This window comes from Triplophysa rosa, linkage group LG14, assembly GCF_024868665.1.
Source record: "Triplophysa rosa linkage group LG14, Trosa_1v2, whole genome shotgun sequence".
Taxonomy (NCBI): Eukaryota; Metazoa; Chordata; class Actinopteri; order Cypriniformes; family Nemacheilidae; genus Triplophysa; species Triplophysa rosa.
The window spans coordinates 17,209,646-17,232,783 of NC_079903.1; the positions used below are offsets into that span (position 1 = coordinate 17,209,646).

At 39.0% G+C, this 23,138-nt stretch overlaps 2 protein-coding genes across 3 annotated transcripts in view; both read right to left on the reverse strand.

Moving 5' to 3' along the window:
- Positions 1 to 1,142, reverse strand: part of ksr1b (kinase suppressor of ras 1b) — a 33,059-nt gene extending 31,917 nt beyond the window's left edge. For both annotated transcript variants that reach the window (XM_057351484.1, XM_057351483.1), the window contains exon 1: positions 722 to 1,142. In XM_057351484.1, coding sequence (XP_057207467.1) covers positions 722 to 937 — 216 coding nt within the window. In that variant the 5' untranslated portion in view covers positions 938 to 1,142. The remainder of the gene's footprint in view (positions 1 to 721) is intronic.
- Positions 1,143 to 5,269: 4,127 nt separating this feature from the next.
- Positions 5,270 to 18,576, reverse strand: wsb1 (WD repeat and SOCS box containing 1). The gene is made up of 9 exons (XM_057351074.1): positions 18,213 to 18,576; positions 16,969 to 17,137; positions 14,258 to 14,529; positions 12,749 to 12,880; positions 10,994 to 11,094; positions 8,265 to 8,437; positions 8,068 to 8,181; positions 7,069 to 7,176; positions 5,270 to 6,902 (listed from the first exon to the last, which is right to left on the reverse strand). Exons 1-9 carry the CDS (start codon positions 18,250 to 18,252, stop codon positions 6,740 to 6,742), a joined length of 1,272 nt encoding a protein of 423 aa, XP_057207057.1. The 5' UTR covers positions 18,253 to 18,576; the 3' UTR covers positions 5,270 to 6,739.
- Positions 18,577 to 23,138: the final 4,562 nt, after the last annotated feature.

A 23,138-nucleotide genomic window follows, 5' to 3' on the forward strand; every position in this document is an offset into this window, starting at 1 on the left:
AACTGTCCAAGGCGAATAGTTTCACGATGATTTAAAATAAAGATTTCTACGATCAAACTCTAGGGCATTTATTGATTCAAAGAAGCTCGATTAACCTCAACTTCACACAAAACGCTGTTTGGTTCATAAATCCTGAAATAAAGCAAATAATGTCTGGACACACTTGAGATTTCAGTTCACTTCTGTGGGAGGGGTTAACAAGTGTTTCAATACCTGCATCTGGTTTGGTTAAAAATAGCACAAACACTCCTGTGACATATGCGCCTCTTGTTTGCAAAGCTAGACTGCGGATAACAGGCTGTTCAACATAGGACGTATAGCTTCAAAACAGCTATACAACTTTTACGGGTTTCCTTATCTGCAACTGACTGTTGAACATTGCTCAATACTAAATTATTTACATTTTTCGTATGTTGCAAAACATGAGATGATGCCTTTTAGAGTATATTACCATATTTTAAGGCACACTGTACAACTTGACAAAATATTTACATTAGGAGGGAGGGGGTAGGCAGATGCACCCTAGATAGTCACTTCAAGAACCAGGAAGTAAGAGGGGGTTTCCATGACCCTATTATTTAAAATAAACAAGTCAACACGTAAAGAACAGGGCAATGCAAAATGATATTATTAATATCTTACTGAAAAATTCCTAGCATATGCATTTTTTGCCAACATCATATTTCCCACTTATGAAGTTTTGCACCTGACTGTGCATTACCTCTAAAGCGCGTATCTCATGTTGGGTCAGGTCGTTGGATGCCGCGCACTTGGTCCGGAGCCCTTTCAGGCTGGAGATGGAGATCTCGATCAGGTTCTGGATCAGTTCGCACTGGTGAAGCGCGTCCAAACGCTCCTCATCACTCGTGACCATGTTTCCATCTTTGCCAGGGACGCTAGTATCCATTACTCGGCATTGGCTCGGTTTGAGGGGCATGGACTCTAACCACAACAAACACTAGTCCACAGACATGTTTGCAAACGCATGTGGACTAAACGGAGGTGACGCTCCTACTTTGCGCAGTTGTGTGTTAGTTCAGAGAGCACGCATACTCCTTCAACAACGTCAACTTGTTTGACAGCCAGAGGGAGCGCGTTGTCAGCTTGTTCCGCCTCAAACGTTGTCTCACCCTCTCTCCCCTGTAGAAGAAGCGCAGAGTGCTTTCAGGCTCCGTCAGCTGTTCGAAGCGTCGTTTGACGCGTTGCATTGTGGGAAATGGAGTTCTGTATATGCGCATCGGAGCGTTGGAAGATGACTTGCGTCATGGGTTTTGTTCTTTATTTTTCCAGATGAGAGAAATGTACCCTTACTTTTGGTGAAGATAGCCCAAAGTTTATGAGCATTGGCCCACTGAAAGTTAAATAAAAGTAATTTTACCTGGTAACGAAGATAAATAGGCTACGCATGTTTAATAATACATCAGTTTACAACACTTTGTATTGGAAGTTGTTTAGTTCTTCAAATCTTTTGTTCTACTCTCTCGTGTTTACTCAGAGATACAATGTTTCCATTATGTCATAAATGCAATTTGTGGAAGGCCTGGGAAAACATGAGTGAGTAAGTGTGTGGGTGCCTGCGTAACTGGTCCTCAGATAAAAAGTGCGTTTTATATGTTAGGACGTGTTTAGCCTTAAATATCTATAAATATTTGATTTCATTTAGAATATTCAATAACATTTAAAGCATTATCTTAACATCCCAGAGCAACCATGTTTATATCATTCAGCTTCTCATAGAAAATAAAAAACGCATTGTGACTGTTTACAGGTAGCCTGCTGTTCTCTTCCCACTCAGATGAGAGAAGAAAAGCTGTTGACTTTCCATTGAGTTGTGACATGTTAAGAACCAAAGTGTCACTGCATTGTTGCTGTTAAGTCAACATATGGTCATGCACAAAAACAAGACCTTGGCGGTTCAGAATTGATGAAAGTATTTGCTATGTGTTACATAATACTACTGTAACACATGACATGAGAATGAGATCAGGAATTTTAACATGGTATGTTTTGGTACAGTAAAGCTCATGCATAGCCGAGCTCCAGGCTCACAGTTTCCCATGGGAAAATTTCCTCTCCTCCAAGTTTGCCAAGAGGGCAGTGGGAGACACAATCTCCACATGGACAGAGAGAGAGAGACCCTCTGCTTAAGTTTTATCACCATTATCATTGTATTATCAGTCAATATATTTCCAAAAATGCATACATTCAAAATTAAGTTATATGAAAAATGTACAAACACCATTTGTTTATCGCATTCACTATCATATAAATGATAATCCTCTACTAAGGGCGCGTCAATTAAAATTTGAGTAGGAACATAGCGCCCCCTGCTGGAAAATAAAGGAAGGTAACAAACTAACGTTCCATTATTTTTCCCAGACGACTGTAATATTTTATAACTCTGTTAACGTCACGGTTGATTTTGCTCGCTTCAGGCATTTCACATGACTGTACAATATGGACACGTGCTGGTGTGATATAGTGTTTGATGCCACAGTAGGGCAGGAAGTGAATCATAATTACAAAAGAATTTGGTTGACAGGAAGTTGGGACAATCGAAGGAAGGCTGAAAAGTGCACAATACATTTATCAACTTCACTCACTACTAGAAGGATCTTTGAAACTTTAAATAAACTGACAAAAAGCAGTAGGCCTACACACTCTTAAAAAAGGTGCTTCAAAATGTTCTTCGATGACATAAAAAAACCTTTTGGTTCCATAAAGGACTTTTAACATCTTGTTTGAATTTTTTTGAACGTTTGAACAGAATTAACTTTTAACATTCTGTTTCACAAAAGGTTCTTTGTGACGAAAAAGGTTCTTCAGATTATAAAAAGTAAGTAAGAGATGGTTCTTCAAAGAACCTTTGACTAAACGGTCTTTGTGGAACCAAACATGGTTCTTCTATGGCATCACTGTGAAGAACCTTTTAAGCACCTTTATTTTTAAGAGTGTAGGGCATCACTGAAACCATTTTAGATTTTTCTTTCAGTGAATTCCTTGTTAATAATTTCGAGCAATTTGACCAATTTATTTCACAGCATGTTATTGCAGCACTACATGGGAAAATACAATGGTGACCGGCAGTAGTTTATAAAAATCTAAAACACCTACTGTGCATATTAAACACTTGTGTACACATAAAGTATTTCTATTTGCCACATGAATCGTGTTCCTGTAGCTTTTCTGACAGAGAATTGTGGAAACACACATACTGATAAAGTAAAAGCTAAAAGAAAATGCGCAATGCGTCGGTTCGGATAGTGTCTGAAAAATTAATATGTAAATTCATCTCAAATTAAATATTATAGGCCTAATGGTTTTTCTTTTTTTAAATGGTGACTAAAGTAATGGAGAAATAAAAATCATAGAAAATTTTAGTATTGACATTTAAGTCTAGCTGTTCACATTTTTCCGATTGTTGATTTTGTTTCCTGGATCCTTATATTGTGTTCGTTTTAAATACATGCAGAAATTTTGTTCACTGTGTAAAATATGCTCCAGAGAGAGCATTTACTGCAAGCTGTGTGTCTTCTTGAATATATTTAATCTATTTAAGGTCATAATGCTCACAGACAGAAGCCGCTAGATGGCGCTCTCATATTGTACCGATCAACTCAAAAGGCAGATTCAAAGGCTATTGTTTTTCCAGAAAAGTTTATTTATTAAAAAAATATTTGTAAAGAATTCGTCCTTTTAAATTTTGTGTTTTTAAAACAGTATGAAATGTGACAGTGGTCTTTATTGATCCTATTCATCCTATTGCTTCTATTGTTTACCTCATTTGTAAGTCGCTTTGGATAAAACCGTCTGCAGAATGACTAAAATGTAAATGTTTTCGGAATTTTGGTGATGACCTATTCGCCATTACGTCTCTTATATGGGACATACACAAATAATTTGGCAGCTGCAGTGCAATAATTTAAGTCTCTTTTTGAAGCCTAACAAATAACCAGGCTTTCTATTGGGGAAAAAATACCTAACAAGCTTCCAACCTGGATGAACAAATACTGATAGGCTTTTCCAAGTATATATTGTTAATTTACTTTTACTGTCATGAGATCATAGAGAGGGGGGCAGAACCACAGGCTGTCTGAATGATTTATATCTGTTACACAACTTTTCTCTTATAGCCTATAACTGGCGGATATGGTGGGAGGGGAGGAGATAAAACACTTGTTTATGTACAAAGTGTAACACTTAATGGTGACTATTTTAGTGCTTTTAGTGCCATATATTGTATTACGAGTGTTGTAGTAAAAAATCCAGTTAGAGCAGCACATTTTATGATGGTCTTTTATTAGGTTTATTCCTAAATTGAAATGGTCACATAAGCATGACAAAATTCATTTTTTTCTATATTCAAGAAGCAAAGAAATTTATTTGTATGACTGTTTTGGTCTTTTAGTGAACTGGCTTCATAATACAGTTTTCGTATTTGGTAATATTTTACTTTGTAAGGACACAACTGTCATAACCCATTCCGTGGAAATGACAGGAACATGTCTGATACATGCAGTCATATGCTGTTTTGAACTGTTAACACCTGCGTGTGAAATGGTCACATTTGGCTCCGAACTGGTGTCTCACAGATCTTTCTCAAACAGCTTTTTGTCTTTGTAATTCTTATAGTTACTGAATGATTTTCAAATGTGAAAGTTGAGTCACTCTGAAGAGGTTGCAAAATATGAAGAAACACAAGGAAAGTTCCAGATTGTTCTGCAAATTCAAAGCAGTAAAATTAAGCTAGTGACATCACCTTTCCTAATATTATTGTGTATCTGAAGCAACAATTTTATTTAAAGCAGCTCTTATTATTTAACCGATGCTTAACATTACCAGCGCTGGTCAATAATAAACCTGATAATGATGACCTCATGTGGCTTTTGGTCTAAAAACAATCGAGCCGTTCAGTAAATTTCCACACTTTGGCCTCAAGAAGTGTTTTTGAAAGAATTTTCAAAAAACATATCATCAAACATTGCTGTAAATATTTAACTCGGTCAACTAAGTGCCTTGGGCTGAAGGCTGGAATACTCTTCACTAAGTTGTTGTAGAAGGCCTGGTAAGCCAAGCACAGCTGTGAAATCTCACAGTGACTTTGTTTGTACAGTCAAAGACTGGGTCAATATTCCACAGAACAACAGTGCTACCCGTGCTGTTTTATCCTCATTTGGACAACAGATGCGAGGTTAAAAAATATATATAACATCTGTGCACATCAAAAGCAAACAATTCAATTACAAAGCACTACGGTTCGACTCAAAAATGATGCAAAATATTTTTATTTTCATAATCATAAACAAAAAACCAGAGCAAAAAGAAGCGCCTTCTTGCTAAACAAATTCAAATGCTTCTGGTGAGCACAGTTGAGCCATTCTATCTAAAGATATTAACTAATGTCCAAGCATTTTCTCTATAATATACCTTAACGATTGAAGTCGAATACCACCATACTCAAATAACTGCAACGCTAACGTTTTGTTTGGAACACAGAAGTGCATCTACGTAGCCTTTCTACATCTACTTAAGAAGAAAAGGCCTGTGAAGACAAGCCAATCTGTGTAACATCAGCATTTTTCATACACCCAAGGAGAATAACAGACATCCATAAGACTTTCACGTTTCGGCCATAAATGTGGGAAAGGGAAGAAAAAAGAGACCATTAACATCAATAAGAACCCAAGAGGATCTTTGGCATCAGCTTTGTACACATTTTATTGCCGAGTTTGACTGCATGACCAGATGAATATGCCACATTCTGATTCCCACATCCTTAAAAATAACCATTTCTAACCTAGTTTCGCCAGGTAGGGCCACATGCATAAACAATCAATAAACAGCACGCACTTTTAAGTGATCGATGAAAAGCATGGAGGAATAAAACTGAAGTTACAAACATATTTATACAAATATATGCGTATATATACATTCAACAAAACGTGCCTTTACAAATCTTTGTACAGGTAAAAAATATACAATTTACGGAGAAAACAAATCAGCCCATGTGTTACTGTTGTTTTCAGGAGCTGTGGAGATGAACAGAAGGATGTTATTGAGGCAGCATTTGCGTCTGTACTACGTACTTGATGCAATGGAAGTTAGACTTCTTAAGAGGCACGTAAAGGGGAGGCACTGCCTGTGTCCCTGAACTACCAAACTCAGCCCTACTGCAGGAACCACACCACACAATCCTCTTACTCCCTCTCTCTCACACACACACACACACACGTACATATTCACATTATTTCATCTTCCCTTCAAACCTTCTCACAGCCGGCATAGAAAATAAAAACACTGCAAATTTTCGGGAGATAACCCCCCATCACATGACACTTCAGCTCAGGTGTTTCCTGAACTCTTGAGAAAGCACAATCATACACAAACTCTAAGGAGCTAATACAAGTAGTTGTGCCAGGAAAAGTGAAATCTCACAAAAATAGTATAATAATAATGATAACAAAAATGTGGTCCATTGATATGTTAAAGCTGTTTAAAGGCCGCTAACTGATGTGGGACGCCCAAAAGCTTGTGAAAATAACCCCAACATTAACAAAACTGGGAGAAGTAAACTTTGGAAAAAATAAATAAACACAAAACACTGCCTACACACTAAATTAAGGTCTGCATAAACATGCATTTTTAAGGCTTCTTAAAATGTTTTGTCCTTATTTTTCTTTTTTCTACAGAAAACAATATTTTTATTGGTTTCGCAGAGGGCCGTGGTGTGCATTTGAAGCTACAGCATCTTGTAAGCCAGGTAGTCCTGCATGGAGAAGGGAATGGGCAGCGTGTACACCTGCTGGGTGGGCATGACTCGCCGCAGGGTCATGCGGCACAGGTGCTGGAGGCTCGCCACGCTACGCGGGCATGCCCAGAAGTGCACGCTGCCATCACGAGACCTGTGAGGTAATAGATACAAAACACGTTAAGCAGTCAGTAAAACTGTGACGCCAAATTTAAAGCATTAAAAAATGGGGACCTTTTGTCATCCAGCATAATCTCAACCGCTGAACATCATGTACAAGTGACGTTCTCTCAAAACAAGAAACAAAGAAATATTCTCACCCAGCAGATAAGACACTCCCGTCAGTAGAAAAGGCACAACAGAGGCCATTAGTAAGAGGGGCGACTGCTTGAGGACTCTTCTCGCTTATGCTCCAGAACCGCACCAGCCTGAAGAAAAACACAGTTGTGGACTTCAGTATTCACACATCATTCTGATGTCTTACAAATGTCATTTTAAAAAACATACAAAGTTCAAGGGTCATGTTTAAAAATGTGAAACATTTTGAAATGACAGTCTTTCAGTTCATGCCAAAGAATTAGACTAAAACCAGTCTAAGATGAATTCATAAATATTTACAAACTCCATTTTACATACTTTTGAAAGGTTTGGGATTGCTTACTCATTCTTGTCAAAACTGGAATAACACAAACTGAATTACGGGAACTATGCTGTCACTATGCTGAACTTACAAAAATGTGTTCTTGACATTCGATCAGAAAACCTCTGGTAGCGCTTTATTTTACAGTACTGTTTCCCATGTACATACTGTAAATATAATAACTAGGTACTAACCCTGAACCTACCCCTAAAACTAAACTTATACCATGTAGTTACCTTATACTACCCAGTACGTTCTTAGGTAAGTACACATACTGTAAAATAAAGTTCAACCAAACTTCTTACGAGGTGGAATGAAAGTGTAATATGCAAAACATCTCACATGCTAAGGAATGTAACTTTTTTCGGGGCAGTCCGCCATTTTGTAGAGCACAAATGGCTTCATTTTTCTTAAGAGTTTCCACTGAGTCCCGAATCGGCAGGAGGCGTGTCAAAGTGAGCAGAAAATGGGCGCCTCATAGTGATTAATGGGTGTCATATGAGAGGCATGTGATCTTTCCCAGAAAGAGGCTCTGTAAAGAATCACACTCCTTATCGCTCTCCGCTAGCTCCCTGCACCCAAAACGTTTTCAAAAGCAAATGAGCAACTGTTAGCACACGATCTAAGATCGGGAGCGAGATCTTTATAGGGCAGCCGAGCGGGCAGGTTGTTATCTCACCTGTCATCGGTGACGCTGGCAATGTGCCGACCATCATGACAAAAGGCAACGGAGCGAACCCATCGATCATTTGCTCCACCCGCGAATATGGGAGAGGGGGGAGGGAAGAGATGCCTGTAGGTGGAAAAACAACATGAGCTTCAAAAAGACCTAGTACAGCAAACAAAGAAAAAGACCAAGGCAAAAAAGTGTTTTACCCCAGCTCGAGCAGAACGGTGGCCGTGTGAGGGTCCCACACTATGACTCGAGTGTCGTAGGACGCCGTGGCCAGCAGGGCCCCGTCGGGCGAGAACTCGCAAGAAACCACGTCATTATGATGACCTTCCATCTTACGGATCAGCGTGTACTTATCCATGTTCCACAGGAACACCTGTAATGCAAGAAACACCTGTTATAACCTAGTGCACCATTGCGGAAATACAATCAAAATGTCAAAGCCATCATGTTTAACAAGTCAGACAGAGAATTTAGCTCAAATTAAATAGCAAGATCACTATGTGCTCAGTGTCATTTCTAGAACAATCTTTAAAGCGCTACAACCAAACCCAGAATAACTGCAAGTAGCGCATGCCGTTAAGACAGCAAGGCTTGGTTCAAAATGCCAAATCAATGCATGAATCTCTACAGAGCAGCTTGCATGTAAATACTACAGTGTACATAAATTACATTAACAGTACATCAATAATACATTTCCATAAACTACTACAAAATGTGGTAAAAATAAATACAAACAAGTAGTAACTTAAGGTAACATAATGTTAATCCACTGGTATCCCCTTTCAGTTTTAGTTCACTTGAGTTTACAATAGGCGTGCACCGCGTCGGTGGAGGCCTACGAAGAGACACAGATGCTGCAAGAGAAGAGAACATTTGATGGCCAAAAGGTTGACGCCTTCGGCAAGCACAGAATACAGAAACATGTGACAACTGCAAACTCAATGAAAATCAGCATTGAGATTTCCTACGGCTTATTTTGCTCCAGCACAATGCTTCGCACATTTTCAGAAAGTTTAAGATGTTCAAGAAATTCAATGGACGATGTTTAGTGAAGGTTTATATTTAGCAAACATCCTGGTTTACCCTCCACGCGTTGGTTTTAGCTATAGACATTGCACTTGAGCAAAAGTACATTTCAATAAATATTTGCTGATTAAACATTCTGCTGTTGGTAGAGTAACTACAATGCTAAGTTTACAAAGATAATCTTCCTGTTTTTTTCTAACATGGCAAAGTGGGAGGAAAGGGCTTCAGTGTATAAGAGAACTGCCGGCAAACAGAGTTAAGCAACGTCAGATATTTTGTATGAAAAAGTTCTTTATATTTTAGCCACGGTGTTGTTAGTGCGAATGCAAATACGAAACATCATTGAACGGTTCGCTAAAGCTCTCAGGCATATGCCGAGGCAAAGAAACAGGCTCACATATTATGCCATTAGAAACATAAAATAAAAATCTTTCAACGGTTAAATGTAATTTGCATTGGAAAGATTGCTTTTGGTGCCTCTGTGGTTGTGCCAATGACGCAACAAGGAACTGTCAAATTACAAAACTGACACAAATTTCACATTGGCTGCAGAGTAAAATCAGACTGGCGTTATCGTACTGTAGGCAGTCTACAGAGACACAACGAGCCCTTTCATTGCTCACACATCCCAACAATGCTCCTAATCCACTCCCCCCTAACTACTAACCCAATTACAAAAGACTCTGAGCAGAGCTTTTGTGCAAGTCGAACTGAACAGCGTTCGAGCGCTGCAGCTCAAAAACACATGGGTGCCGTGAGTTCGGCTAACTAAGGCGCTAAATGAGTGGGGGGGCTCTGTTTCTACTGGCTGGCTCGTGTAAACATACAGCAGACACAATGCCTAGAGCCTTTATAAACTGGATAGCGTTAGAGGGAAGAGAGGATAAATGTGAAGGGAATTCTACTGAACATAAAGATGGATAAGAGAATGAAGTGGGGGGGTCTCACTGCCAGATAAGTCAACGGTTTAGAGACAGGAAGTGAGGACTGCGACAGCAGAGGTAGACAGACATGGAGCAGAACCTACGTACAGGAAGCCCGTTCGAGCAGGAGGCATGGAAGCCCCTGGGGCGTGGGCACATGAGCGTCCAACGGGGGCTGCGATGGCAGCCGTTCCCCGCGCGGTCCGCACCGGCTACTCTAAATGTCAGCGCGGCGCTTCCCTCAAAATCACTCAAACACAGAGCTTGCCACCACCTGGGACAGGGAAAGCAAGACACTTATGGACACAAACAACTGTACACTTCAACCACTGCAGCCTGCTCATGGGACGAGAGTTAACTAGGAGCTGGAAGCACTCGGGAGCTGGTCTTTGGAACTTTGGTACTTCTGGAATGCTTTTCTTGGTGTGATGCCATAAGGGCTTATGCATGTAGGTTTAGAAGAAACCTATTAAAAACACTTTTGGCTCCAAAATGAGATAACTGTTCAAAAATCATGTTTATTATGTTTTTATTGTGTTTTATTGTGTTAGTTAGCTGCATTTTTTTAGTTACTATGGCTTAAATCAAAACAAACCACCTGAAGTTTGAATGCTATTAATTGGAATGCACAATAAAAAAAACATGATTTTTGATTTTTTTTTAAACGGGCTATCTCATTTTGGAACCAAACTCTTCACTTGGTAATCTGTTTAATACTGTTTTGAATCTAGAAGCTGCTGTTAGTGGCTTCACAGCTTTGCAAAGGTCACAAGATGTTCGCGTTTCTACCATCTACATTTGCATATTCACACATCTATTCAAATAAAAATAAAAAACTAAAGCTACAGGCAGAGTTTGTACAAGTAGATTATGACACCGAGCATTATGATATATAGACTTATTACTCTTTGATTGGTCCTAACAAAAACAGAGCAAAGGTAACAAACAGGAACAGTAATAAACGAGAACTGAACACGTACCGATTTGCCTGCGCCCACGGAACAAAGGACAGACGAATCGGGCGAAAACGCACTGCAGTAGACCCAGTTTTGATGGCCTCGTAGTACTTTCACCATGTTACCTATTAAGAGCACAAAAATAGATCATAAGCCACAGTGAAACCTTTAAATAATTTGATTATGTACTGTTATCGTGTGTCTACAATGAGAACAAAAAAAATATACTTTCATATCATGGCCTGAAAGTGGACTCTGGCCAACATTCCTCATCGCTTTATTAAAACAAGCAAGCAAATAAAAGATTGCGAATACATGGAGTTCAAAATGGCTTGCATAAAATGAGTCTTGTGTGGTTTTTAGTAGTAAGTTTGTGCTAGAATTTTGCAAGAGGAGGAGGGAATATCAGCAAACATTCTACTGGATGTGGCATCAAATTGTTTTTCAACCCTTTTCCGGAGTACTGGAATGCTTGAGTGGGCGTGCACATTAGGGCTGAAACGATAAACTCTATTCATGTTACAGGGCTCTCAAGTCTCACGCATTCACCGTGAGTCATGCGCATTTTAGTCTGTTCACACGCTCACACGTATTTCTCATGCTGATAAATAACTGATAGCTTATTGAAATGGTGAACTGCTATTTTACTTAGTTTTAGTCTATTTTGCGAGTGAAACTTGTTTTGCGGCTGCATTGAGTCCATCAAACTAGATGCGGACTTGTGGATGCCGAATCCTGTTATTTACACATGTCATCTGTCTGTTCTGCACGTCTGAGTGAATGAACTGCACAGTTTAACGTGCTACACGCGTGATGCTCATGAATTTGTCTGCGTCTGCGCTGAATGAGGACATGAACACATGAACTTCACCTCCAGAGTTGCTCTGAGAGTTTATTTCACGAACATGTTATTGTTTGAGTGAAGAAACAGACATACTAAAAAATAAGCGTCTTCCAACAACCTGCCAAAATAAAAGTCATAGGCTATATATTACTATTTAATAGTAAAAAAAGAAACAAACTAATTTATATAAACTAAATGCCTCATGCATAAGCTGAAGTTAGTTGTTTACCTTTGAAATTATTCTTTCTATTTCTATTTTTATTCATGTTTCTTATTTGTATTATATTGCATTTTGAATTTAATATGGCAATGGAATGTACTAAATGGGTTTAGTTTTCACACATATTAATGTATGCAATTTCAGCAATAAAAACTTTAATTGTTCTAAAAAGGAAACAAATTAGTTGTTTTACTCATTTTAAGAGACCCGTCTTATTTTCTCTTGTATATCTAGTATTGCTTTTTAATAAAGAAAAAGTACTTATTATCCGAATACCCGATTAATCGATGGAAAATCTGTAGACAACTCGATTAGTAAAAGAATCGATGGTAACACTATTTTACGGTGCCCTTGTTACACACGTTACATGTTTTTACTATAGTATTTACTAAACATTATGCATAATTACAAGTAACTGCCCCTAAACCACACCCTAATCCTAACCCTGACCCTATAGTAAGTACATGTAGTTAATTATCATTACTCAGTACTTAAATGTGTAATTACACTGTAAGACGGACACTAAAATAAAGTGTAACCGAATCGATAGCTGCAGCCCTAGTGCACATGCTCGACTTTATCTGTTGGAGAGAAAGAAAACTCAATTTGCAGGAAGGTTATAGAGTTTCAGCTGCAATTAGATACTTTGCCTTAATGTGTTGATATAAGAAAATACTTGTCTTTACAAAATGCAAAAGCTAAATGTGGCCCTCACCATCATCTTTAAGGTCCCAAACACGTAGAGTCTTGTCTCTTGAGGCAGAAACCAGCATTAAACTCCCATCTGGGGCAAATGTCAAGTCCCGCACAATGTCTGTGTGGTCCATCAGGTTCAACAAAAGCTTTCCTGTGCATGAGAAAACAACAAGATCACTCACTGTTTATGGTACAAAGTCCATGTTAATCGATTCAAACTGCGTCAACCTTGCATCTAGATCAACATCCCACCATTGTATCTTGGGACTACATAAAGACCTGGCAAAACAATTGCACCATTTCATTTTCAACTACTATTTTGTTTTCTTGTATAAACAACATTTGTAGCTTCTTCAGGAAAGCTTAGGTAGATATCAAAAGGGAGCTTTGCATTACAGTCACACGAGCCATCACTTCTTCATGAATGAAATGATAGCTTCGAGGTATCCAGAAATACAATGACTTCCACCTGCTAAGATAATCCGCTTTAAATCCCCATAATTTGTTTTTCTAGTCACATTCTTTACACCCATTTATAGAAATGTAATTGAGCCTTTAGTAACATGGCTTATTCAAGTGTTCGCTAAGTTGGGGTGAGTGACAAGACCTGTCAAGATACTGTACATTACCCTGCTATCAGATTTCTCAAATGACTTCTAAAAGAAGTGGAGGAGGAGTCTCACACCCTGAAATGAGTCAACTGAGTGAACTTATGGCACTGCGGGTTCAGTGAGAAGGGAGGTGGAGTTATCCATCGAGCAAAACATCTCTTACCCCTCGAAGCAACCAATGACGGTGGTTGTACAGGACCTTCCCACCTATTAATACATTCGGCAGCTGGCAAACAAATAAATATATAATGGGGAGGAGCTGCCTGCTTTCGTCTACAGTCGAACAACTACCTCTTTGTTTTATACCAAGAGCAATATAGACAAACAAAGGGCGTTGAGCTGTTGTGATCAATAAAATACAGTGAAAGCATACTGGAGACAAACCCCCAGTAGAGACTCAAGAAATCAATGAAAAAACATCCAAAGTGTTTGTTACTGGTGACGGTCAGTAAATGTATACAACATCTTTCCATGGGCAAAAATAAACAGGCATTGCTATGAAAAGTAGGGCTAAAAATATCAGTTTCAACACCTTATATAACCACCTCTCTCCCTCACACATACACATACACGCATACAAACTGAAAACAGGAACCAGGCAGGCGTGTTGAGGGAATGACTGCAACTTTTATTGCACATTTACTCAATAGCACAGAAAGTTCTGGAAAGAAACGGACGGTGTCTATTTTATACATACAATCTTGAATGACGTGGCATTAAAACAACAAAAAAGAACTGCCCGTTTTATAAATGGTGTTACCTCTTAAGATTATGTCATTGCGGTAACCTTCAATCTAAACTCCTCAAAGACTATTAAACGGCTATTGATAAACTTTTAGTTGCGAAACACTTGAATTAATACCAACCAAATTAGATTAGCCCTTGACGTTTCACTAAGTGTGAACAAACCCACTCACCGGTATAGACGTCCCAGATTTTGATGCGCCCATTGTTGAGCCCAGTGGCGAGAAGCAGCTGGTCCTGGCCGAACTTGAAGCGATGCCATTCGATGTTCACGCATCGGCTCTGCTTCTCAGGAACGGAGGAACCAAAGGCCAGACCCCACACAATGTCACCGCAATCGATGGTGTGTTCTCTGGGCTCGCCTGGTAGCAGACTGCCCTCGCTGTTTTGCCGGGAGAACCGGCGAGGACCTGTGCTGCTTGGCTGATCTTCCTTGCTTACAGAACTGAGGGAAAAAGAACAAGAGTGTAATGGTGCCGTGTTGGTATTACGCTCTTTAACGTCAAAGGGGTCATATGGCACGAATACGTGTTTTTCTGTGTCTTTGGTGTGTTATAAGTAGGGCTGTCAAAATTAACGCGTTAATAACACGTTAACGCAAATTCCTTTTAACGGCACTAATTTTATTAACGTGCGATTAACGCAGCGCGCATTTTCTGTTTGACGCTTGGCCTTGCCCGTAGTTTGAGAAAGTAAACGATGCAGCAGCAAACAGAAATGGAGAAATAAATAGGTCTTCTGAACGTAAAATTCATATATAAAACGATGTCTGATGGTTCTGTCGACAAGACTAACGTGATCTGCATTTATTGTTGATGTGAATTAAGCTATCACCGCAGCACGTCGAGTTTAAAATATCACTTGACGCGAAGCATACAACTGACGCAGAGAGCTCTCCTCCTCGCGGCAGACCACACTAGATTGTTTTCAGCAGAGACGGATGGACAACTCCACAAGCAACAGACTCACCACATCGATAGCTAAATGGGTGGCTACAGCATGTAGGCCAGTTAATGTAGTGGAGGACGAGGGTCTACTTGAAATTATTCGCATCGCATCTAACGATTACACATATGAACTACCTTCGAGAGCCACTGTTACAAGCAAGATTCACGACTCTTACGAAGAGGAGAAAGCGAAAGTCGAGGAGGCGATAAGACAGACAAACACGGTTGCGCTCACCAGAGATTAGTGGACTTCCCTCAGTAACCATAGCTACCTGGGGGTCACGGCTCATTATATTGACACACACTGGACACTTCTATTCGAAGGCGAGTAAATGATGACTTTCCTGTGGCTCAGTGGTTAGAGCATGGCACTAGCAACGCCAAGGTCATGGGTTCGAACCCAGGGGATTGCACATAGTCAGAAACACATGTATAATACAATGCAATGTAAGTCGCTTTGGATAGAAGCATCTGCCAAATGCATAAATGTAAATGACAGAATTTTCATTTTTGAGTGAAGTATCACTTTAAGTATATTTGTAAACGCTGTGAAAGTGAAATGCTGTGGAGATTACCCATAAACTTTGACCCATATAACATCACTTGGCCAATTCTACGGCATGTGTTAAAACCCAGCCTCAGTGTAGCCCGCGACAAGGTCTTCTTTATAAAAGTTATCAAGCCTGGGAAAAGTAAGAGGAACTGAAACGCAACAATGCCTGCCACGTGTCCACTACTGCTTTTAATGGCACGGCAGCTGCTGTTTGGTTTTAGCATTACAGCAAGTTCCATAAAATCTTAAATCTTTAAAAAATAACAGATTGTCGTACTAAAATATTTTTAATGTTAGAATACATGTCGTCTTGTAAATAAAAGTCTGAATTGTATTTGGTTAAAGTGACAGTTCACCCAAAAATAAACACTCTGTCATCATTTACTCACCCTCTTGTCATTTCAAACCTGTATGGCTTTCTTTCTTTTGCAGAAGACAAAAGAAGATATTTTGAAGAAAGTTGGTAACCAAACAGCACTGGCCCCCATTCACTTCTATTATATGGACCAATAATAACCAATGCAAGTGAATGGGGGCTAGTTAACAACACTCTTCAAAGAATCTTCTTTTGTGTTCTGCAGAAGAGAGAAAGTCATACGGGATGACAGAATTTTTATTTGTGGGTGAACTATCACTTTTAAAGTCATAGGTTTAGTTTAATATCATAAAAAATAAGAATTACACAAACTGCACAAATTTTGTGTACAATAAACACATGGTGCCCTTTGTGCAAATTTACTAAACTAAACTTACTACACTTTCAGATCTAAAACTGAACAGTTTTATAATGCCATACTTCTCTTTTATGGACACAACATGCATAAAGTTTAACATCCAGCTCTTAAATAACTACCTTGTAAAAGTTTTACTTTACTTTATTACACCACACTTTGTTGCATATATTTTCGGACAATTTTATGACTGTGTACATATTAATGGAAAAAAACAAAGAATCACAGCTAATATCATTGAAGCAGATGGACGACTCATTTTATTTCGAACCCCTGAGCCCAAAACTGAGACCTTAACAACTTGCATCAAGCAAATAAAAAGCACAAAAAAAGGCTGTTCTAGTGGAGGCATGCAGCCAATAGCCATGATGTGCACTTCATTATGAGGACACCACATTTAGAGTAGGACAATGGCCGTTTTGGCAGGCATGTGCACTCGACGGCTGCCTCTCTATCGTAAGGTCACTAAGGTGACATGACTGGCGACCTATGCAGGGCAACTGACACAGCAAACACTGGGCACTACTGTGGAGCAGCCACAAACTAATGCCCATCGGACCAGTCCAGACAACCAGAACAAATAAAGGATTCCTTTTGTCAGGCCTTAAATGCACAATGCAACAATTCATGAAGAAAACGGATGAAATACTTACAAGCTGGCTAAGCATTTCTTCCATGGTACAAGCCTGACAATGCGATGCCCCTGAGACCAAGCAAAGTAGGAACCATCAGGTGCAAAAGCTACAGTCCATGTCTCCCGTCCAGACTTCTGGTCGAAGGGAGCAACAGGAGGTAGGAGTTCCCCGATGAACGTAGCTTTACCTGTTGTGACAGAAAACATGACAGATATCAGTATATTTTGCTGCGTCACAATTAGCCTACTTATATTATGCACTAAAAGTATGTACTGTTTTTGTTATGGAAAAGTATATACATTTTAGTGTACTAATTAGGGACATACTAATAGGAAACTTAAGTTTTATGACCATCAAAATACAGCTCTTCTTTCCATTTAAGTGTTTATTCATTCATTGTTTCATATTAATGTTATATTTATAGATTTAGTGACGCATCAGATATTTAATTTTTTTAACTAAACTTCGCCTACTCCCGATAAGTTGTGGGTAATAGTGTATCATTCTGCACTTCGAATTTCTACCGTAAGTAGTAGACCATCCAGGGAATCTATGATTTGGGCCTTCTAATTTTATTTTCGAATACTATTTAGGACGGATAGTATGCTAAGTTTGCATTGTCTCTGAACTCACGTCAGAGATTACAAGTTTTAACAATAAGGATAGTCCTATACCTTTTATTTAAATATAGAATTGTCGTAGTTTGTGCCAATGTTATGCATCAAATGAGTGAGATGAGCAGGTGCCGTTACAAGAAAGTTGAACTTCTCCTGATTCTAATAAGACATTTAATTGAGGTTTAGCTTTTTAATTTGATTAACACCATAATGTTTGACTATATAAACACAAGGTTGACATGGTGAATCATTGACCAGAGAAACACTGCTGTGGTGACTCATTCAAAGGGGTCTGGAGAAACCGGCTGACCGTGGGGGAGGGTGCGGACGAGCGCGAGACGCCAAAGCTCGAACATAGAAACAAAAATCCAAAAATGTGTCATATGTAAAACATACGGTAAGCATTTTATCCTTATAGTATCTAACCATATAAAATCACACTGATATCGGGAATTTAAGTTACGCATTGACGACACACACAGTAAAAATATGGGGTCAAACGTTAACGTACATATATAAATAGCGTTTGTTAGAACGGACTGAGAAGTTGCTCAAACGTAAACAATGACTATAAAAAAGACCTATCCAAGTTAAACTGAACACAAATAGAAAGGCATTAAAACCCTCACCCACACGAAGACTCACCTATTTCATTTTCGTTGACAAAATCTGGGAAGCTTGCCATCTAAATCGAAGCGGGTATGTTAAACCGACGTCTCCTTGGTTAACGAAATAAAAAACTGCAAATAAATTCGCGAAACGGACGGTGCAAAGGCTTCGAGCGACGTTGAGAATCAGATGCCTGGAGATGCGGACCGCCTCACGCCGACTCAATGCAAAATATTTACATATGTGGCAATTGAACACGCCTGTTAAATATCCCCAAGACGTAATTACGTAAGGTACAAATGCGTTTAATGGACAAAAAGCGAAAATGATGTAGCTCGTCAAAACACGTTGCTCTCTGCTTGAATACAGCGTAATGGCCGCTAGCGTCCTAACGATTCGAACACACACGCCGATGGGCGGGTCACTTCAAAAACGTCATGAGGGTTGCCACAGCGACGGAAGAGCACGCCTCTATATTCGAGAACATGAATGGAAATAAATCGTGGAATACGTGCTGATAAGGAGAGGGACGATGAGGGGTTTAAAGGCAGTGACGGAGGAAGATTTTATATGGGAGAGCAAAAAAGACAATCATTACAAAGAAACCTGTTTGAAACGTTTTAGATATTTACTACCGTGTTTCAAATTGTTAAGAACAAAGAAAGTTTTGTTACAATGTTTGTCAGATGTAACGAGAAAATATAACTGTAAACGAAAATCTATTATTATTATTTTATTATTAAATTTTCCTATCAAAAGACAAATATTGAAACAAGTTTGCAATCACTATTTTGTAAGAGAAAATAAATAAATAAATAAAATAAAAGAAATAAACATGCATGCAGTCATGCCAAACGCCTTTAGAAAATATTAAACACTTTACTTATTTACCTAGTTGCAGTTAAATAATAAAAAATAAAGTCATTCCCCACTCATGTAAAAGTATTTTCATTATAATCTGTATTAAGAGACGTGATTAAACAAACATTCCAAAACTTCTTTTTATTAATTTGTGTATTTTCTTATTCTTACAATAAAAACAACACTTCATTCCTGCAGTCACATTAATCTTTGCACAGTATAATAATAACTTTATTTTTATATAGCGCCTTTAAAGTAGCTTCTCAAGGCACTTTACATAAAACAAGCAAATGATAATACAACACACAAAGAACAGATTATATACACTGAACAAAATTATAAATGCAACACTTTTGTTTTTGCCCCCATTTTTCATAAAAGGCCTATTTCTCTCAAATATTGTTCACAAATCTGCCTAAATCTGTGTTAGTGAGCACTTCTCCTTTGCCGAGATAATCCATCCACCTCACAGGTGTGGCATATCAAGATGCTGATTAGACAGCATGATTATTGCAAAGGTGTGCCCTAGGCTGGCCACAATATAAGTCCACTCTAAAATGTGCAGTTTTACTGTTTTGGGGTGGTCCGAAAACCAGTCAGGATCTGGTGTGACCACCATTTGCACATCTCCTTCGCATAGAGTTGATCAGGTTGTTGATTGTGGCCTGTGGAATGTTGGTCCACTCCTCTTCAATGGCTGGGTTAGCGTTAGGGCTCACCCACACGACGCCATACACGATGTCTGCCATCTGCCCTGTTCAGTGAAAACTCATCCATGAAGAGAACACCTCTCCAAAGTGCCAGACGCCATCGAATGTGAGCATTTGCCCACTCAAATCGGTTACAATGACGAACTGCAGTCATGTCAAGACCCCAATGAGAACGACCAGCATGCAGACGAGATTTCTGCAGAAATTCTTTGGTTATGAAAACCGATTGTTGCAGAAGCTGTCCAGGTGGCTGGTCTCAGGCGATCTTGTGTCGTCTTTACACAGCAAAGGCGGCACAGAAACCGAATCTGAAGTGGCTTAAAACCACGAAAATGAGCATTTACACAGAGCGTTAATGCGGCTCTAAAGCGGCATAAATGCATTTACACAGGAATTAAAATAATGCGAAATAATGCTGAACATAACCACAAAAACACAGAGCGTTAATGCAGCTCTAAAGCGGCATAAATGCATTTACACAGGAATTAAAATAATGCGAAATAATGCTGAACATAACCACAAAAGCACAGTTCTAACAATATGCTGATAAAATAATATCTTAAATTAAACAATATAAACTAAAAATATATATATACTGACACTAATAATAACAATGCATACTTTAGGATAAAAGCAATAATAGGCTATACATGCAACATTTTAAATGATTTTCCTAGCTAACAAACACTCGGGCACCTCACCGCAAATTGAAAGACGCCAAAAGTTGTTTTAAAGAGCCACAAAGTCCCTGTCGACCAGGTAAATGAATAGTTCCGATGAAACAGCAAATGTTACCAGATCGTTTTCGTGTATGAAATATTGTCCTCAATGAGATGCGTCTGGAAATATAACGACAAAATCCTGAATTTCAATCCTAGCCCGACAAGACCCATAATTTACGCTCCTAGGGCCGGGCATCTGTGCACAAGCGCTACTCCTCACTTTACGATCTGGACTGAAGCACACTTACATTATTATGATGCGACTGTTTTGAGGCAAACGGTAAGAAAAGCACACACTCTCTCATCACAACACAATGTTAAGTTTGTGATTTATTAAGTGTTCGACTTCATGCGTGTGTTGCGGAGACCCGTCTGCTTAAGTAACACGAGAGCTTTTCAAATAACTCTGCGACACTGCATAATGTCCGACAACCTAATATTTGAAGCAGTTTGAGACGCACGTAAACATGTCTGCATGTGATCGTGTCACACGTACCGGAAGTTTTTTTCCACGAAGGAGAGTAGCTTAAGGAGGAATTTAAACAAGGTCATGAGTTCAAATTAAAAAATCTGCATGCCGGGCCTGAGTCACAAACAATCATACTCCAAACATTTTTCTAAATTAACTTTAAAAAGAAACGAAACGAAATAAATGTAATTTGCCATTAAAAACTAATCTAAACTATTTTAATGGCTGAAAACGGTCTCAAAATTTACATCCTGCATTCAAACTGTGCCACAGCCTGCCTGAGTAAACCTTATAGGATACTCCAAACATTTTTCCTCATTAAATAATTTTATGAAGATATCAGGGCCGGATTATCCAATGGGCATTATGGGCACCGGCCCAGCGGTCCATGCGCGCTTGGGGCCCAAGAAAGGGGGAGAAAATTTCACATAACAATGTTTTCGGTATATTCATTCTGCCGTGTGACTCTCTGGCCGGCACACACGCAAGTGCGCACACAAAACAGTGTTTCTAACGCAAGTCTGTCTCTTGATTTAGTAACTTAAGCCCTTTAGCAGCTTTTGTTCAGGAGAAGCACAAAGCGAAATTTCCGATAAAGCTTTCATTCAGTGGGGAAATGTTGCCAGTGCTGTCCCGCGAGCGCAAGGTCTCTCTTTCCACGCGCAGGGATCGTCTCAGTGAGCGGCAGGAAGAAGCAGCACATTCGACAGACTCCTGAATTAAATGAGTACAAAACAGCGTTTCCAACAACCTGTCACTGTTATCGACTGTTTGAATGTATAAACATGAACACATTTCGTCTGAAAATATGCACATGGTTACCTAGACAGAGGCTGTGTGAAAGAATATAGCCAAAATCGCTGCTTTTTATGGTGATTTGTTAGAATATGTCGCGTCAGAGCTGACAATAGAAACTGAAAATGTCAATGAAAACGGCTTTATTGTTGTAAATATAATCTTTTTTTTACATATATTTGGTGGTGTTTATTAGCCAATAATTAATTTTTATATAATGTTGGTGGTGTTTCATAGCCAATAATTAATTTTTATATAATGTTGATCAGGTCTACATTACTTAACCGATTTTTAGCCTTCATTATTAGAAAATCCAGAGTGCTTTTACATACATTGCAAAATGTTTACTTACACAGACTCGTAACATATAGGCATACTGTAGGCTAAAGAAGTATACCTATAATAGTCGTTAATGCCGTTTAACACATTACCCTCTTACATAAGAACGTGAGTCGCGAGGTGCTTGTTACACAAATAACGTTTAACAAATGGACACATTACTCTTATAGTATAATAACAAAGTCTGTCCTTTTATTCTTAGACAAATTAATATGTTTATAAGAAAATATTTGAGAATTACACTTGAGAATATTCTTAAGAACGTCCTATAATTTATCTTAATAAAGTTCTTATATTTTCTCTTGAGAACAGTTTTGTGAATCCGGCGTGTTTTTGTGTGAATTATGGAAGAATCTGATAGAACTTAATTAATAGGTAGAGGTGATGCAGTGTGTGCTTGCAAGTGCCAGTGAGTTACAGTATGCAGGGAAATGTCTTGATATTGTTGTGGTGTAAATCATGTATGATGGAGAATGTGTATGATGCAGAGGTGTTAATATTGTCCTTCAGGTTGTGATCATAGTTTGTAACTTGGCAATGTAACGTATAAGAATAGAGGTGTTTAGTACCCTGTAGGCTATTACAAAACTTTATTGTGCGCCTGTGCGTATGGGGGGGTCTGCAAGACACTTGTGCCCAGGGGCCCCTGAATTCTTAATCCGGACCTGGAAGAAATGAAACGAAAAATTTGTTTGAATAATTGAATTTGGATGTACTGCCAAATTCTCTGAAACGCCTTTGGAGACGGCTTATGGTAGAGAAATGAACATTCAATTCACGGGCAACAGCTCTGGTGGAGATTCCTGCAGTTAGCATGCCAATTGCACGCTTCCTCAAAACTTGCGACATCTGCGTCATTGCGCTGTGTGATAAAACTGCACATTTTAGTGTGGCCTTTTATTGTGGCCAGCCTAAGGCACACCTGTGCAATGATCATGCTGTTTAATCAGCATCTTGGCAAAGGAGAAGTGCTCACGAACACAGATTTAGACAGATTTGTGAACAATATTTGAGAGAAATAGGCCTTTCGTGTACATAGAAATAGTCTTCTTTGAGTTCAGCTCAT

Bases quoted from the DNA above. Each gene is read 5' to 3' on its own strand.
- wsb1 (XM_057351074.1), bottom strand. From the start codon at position 18,252: ATGGCAAGCTTCCCAGATTTTGTCAACGAAAATGAAATAG. The intron at 8,438-10,993 runs GTACGTGTTCAG...CTTGCATTACAG, and splicing joins CCGTGGGCGCAGGCAAATCG to GTGTTCCTGTGGAACATGGA. The intron at 6,903-7,068 runs GTGAGAATATTT...ATTACCTCACAG, and splicing joins GGGAGTGTCTTATCTGCTGG to GTCTCGTGATGGCAGCGTGC.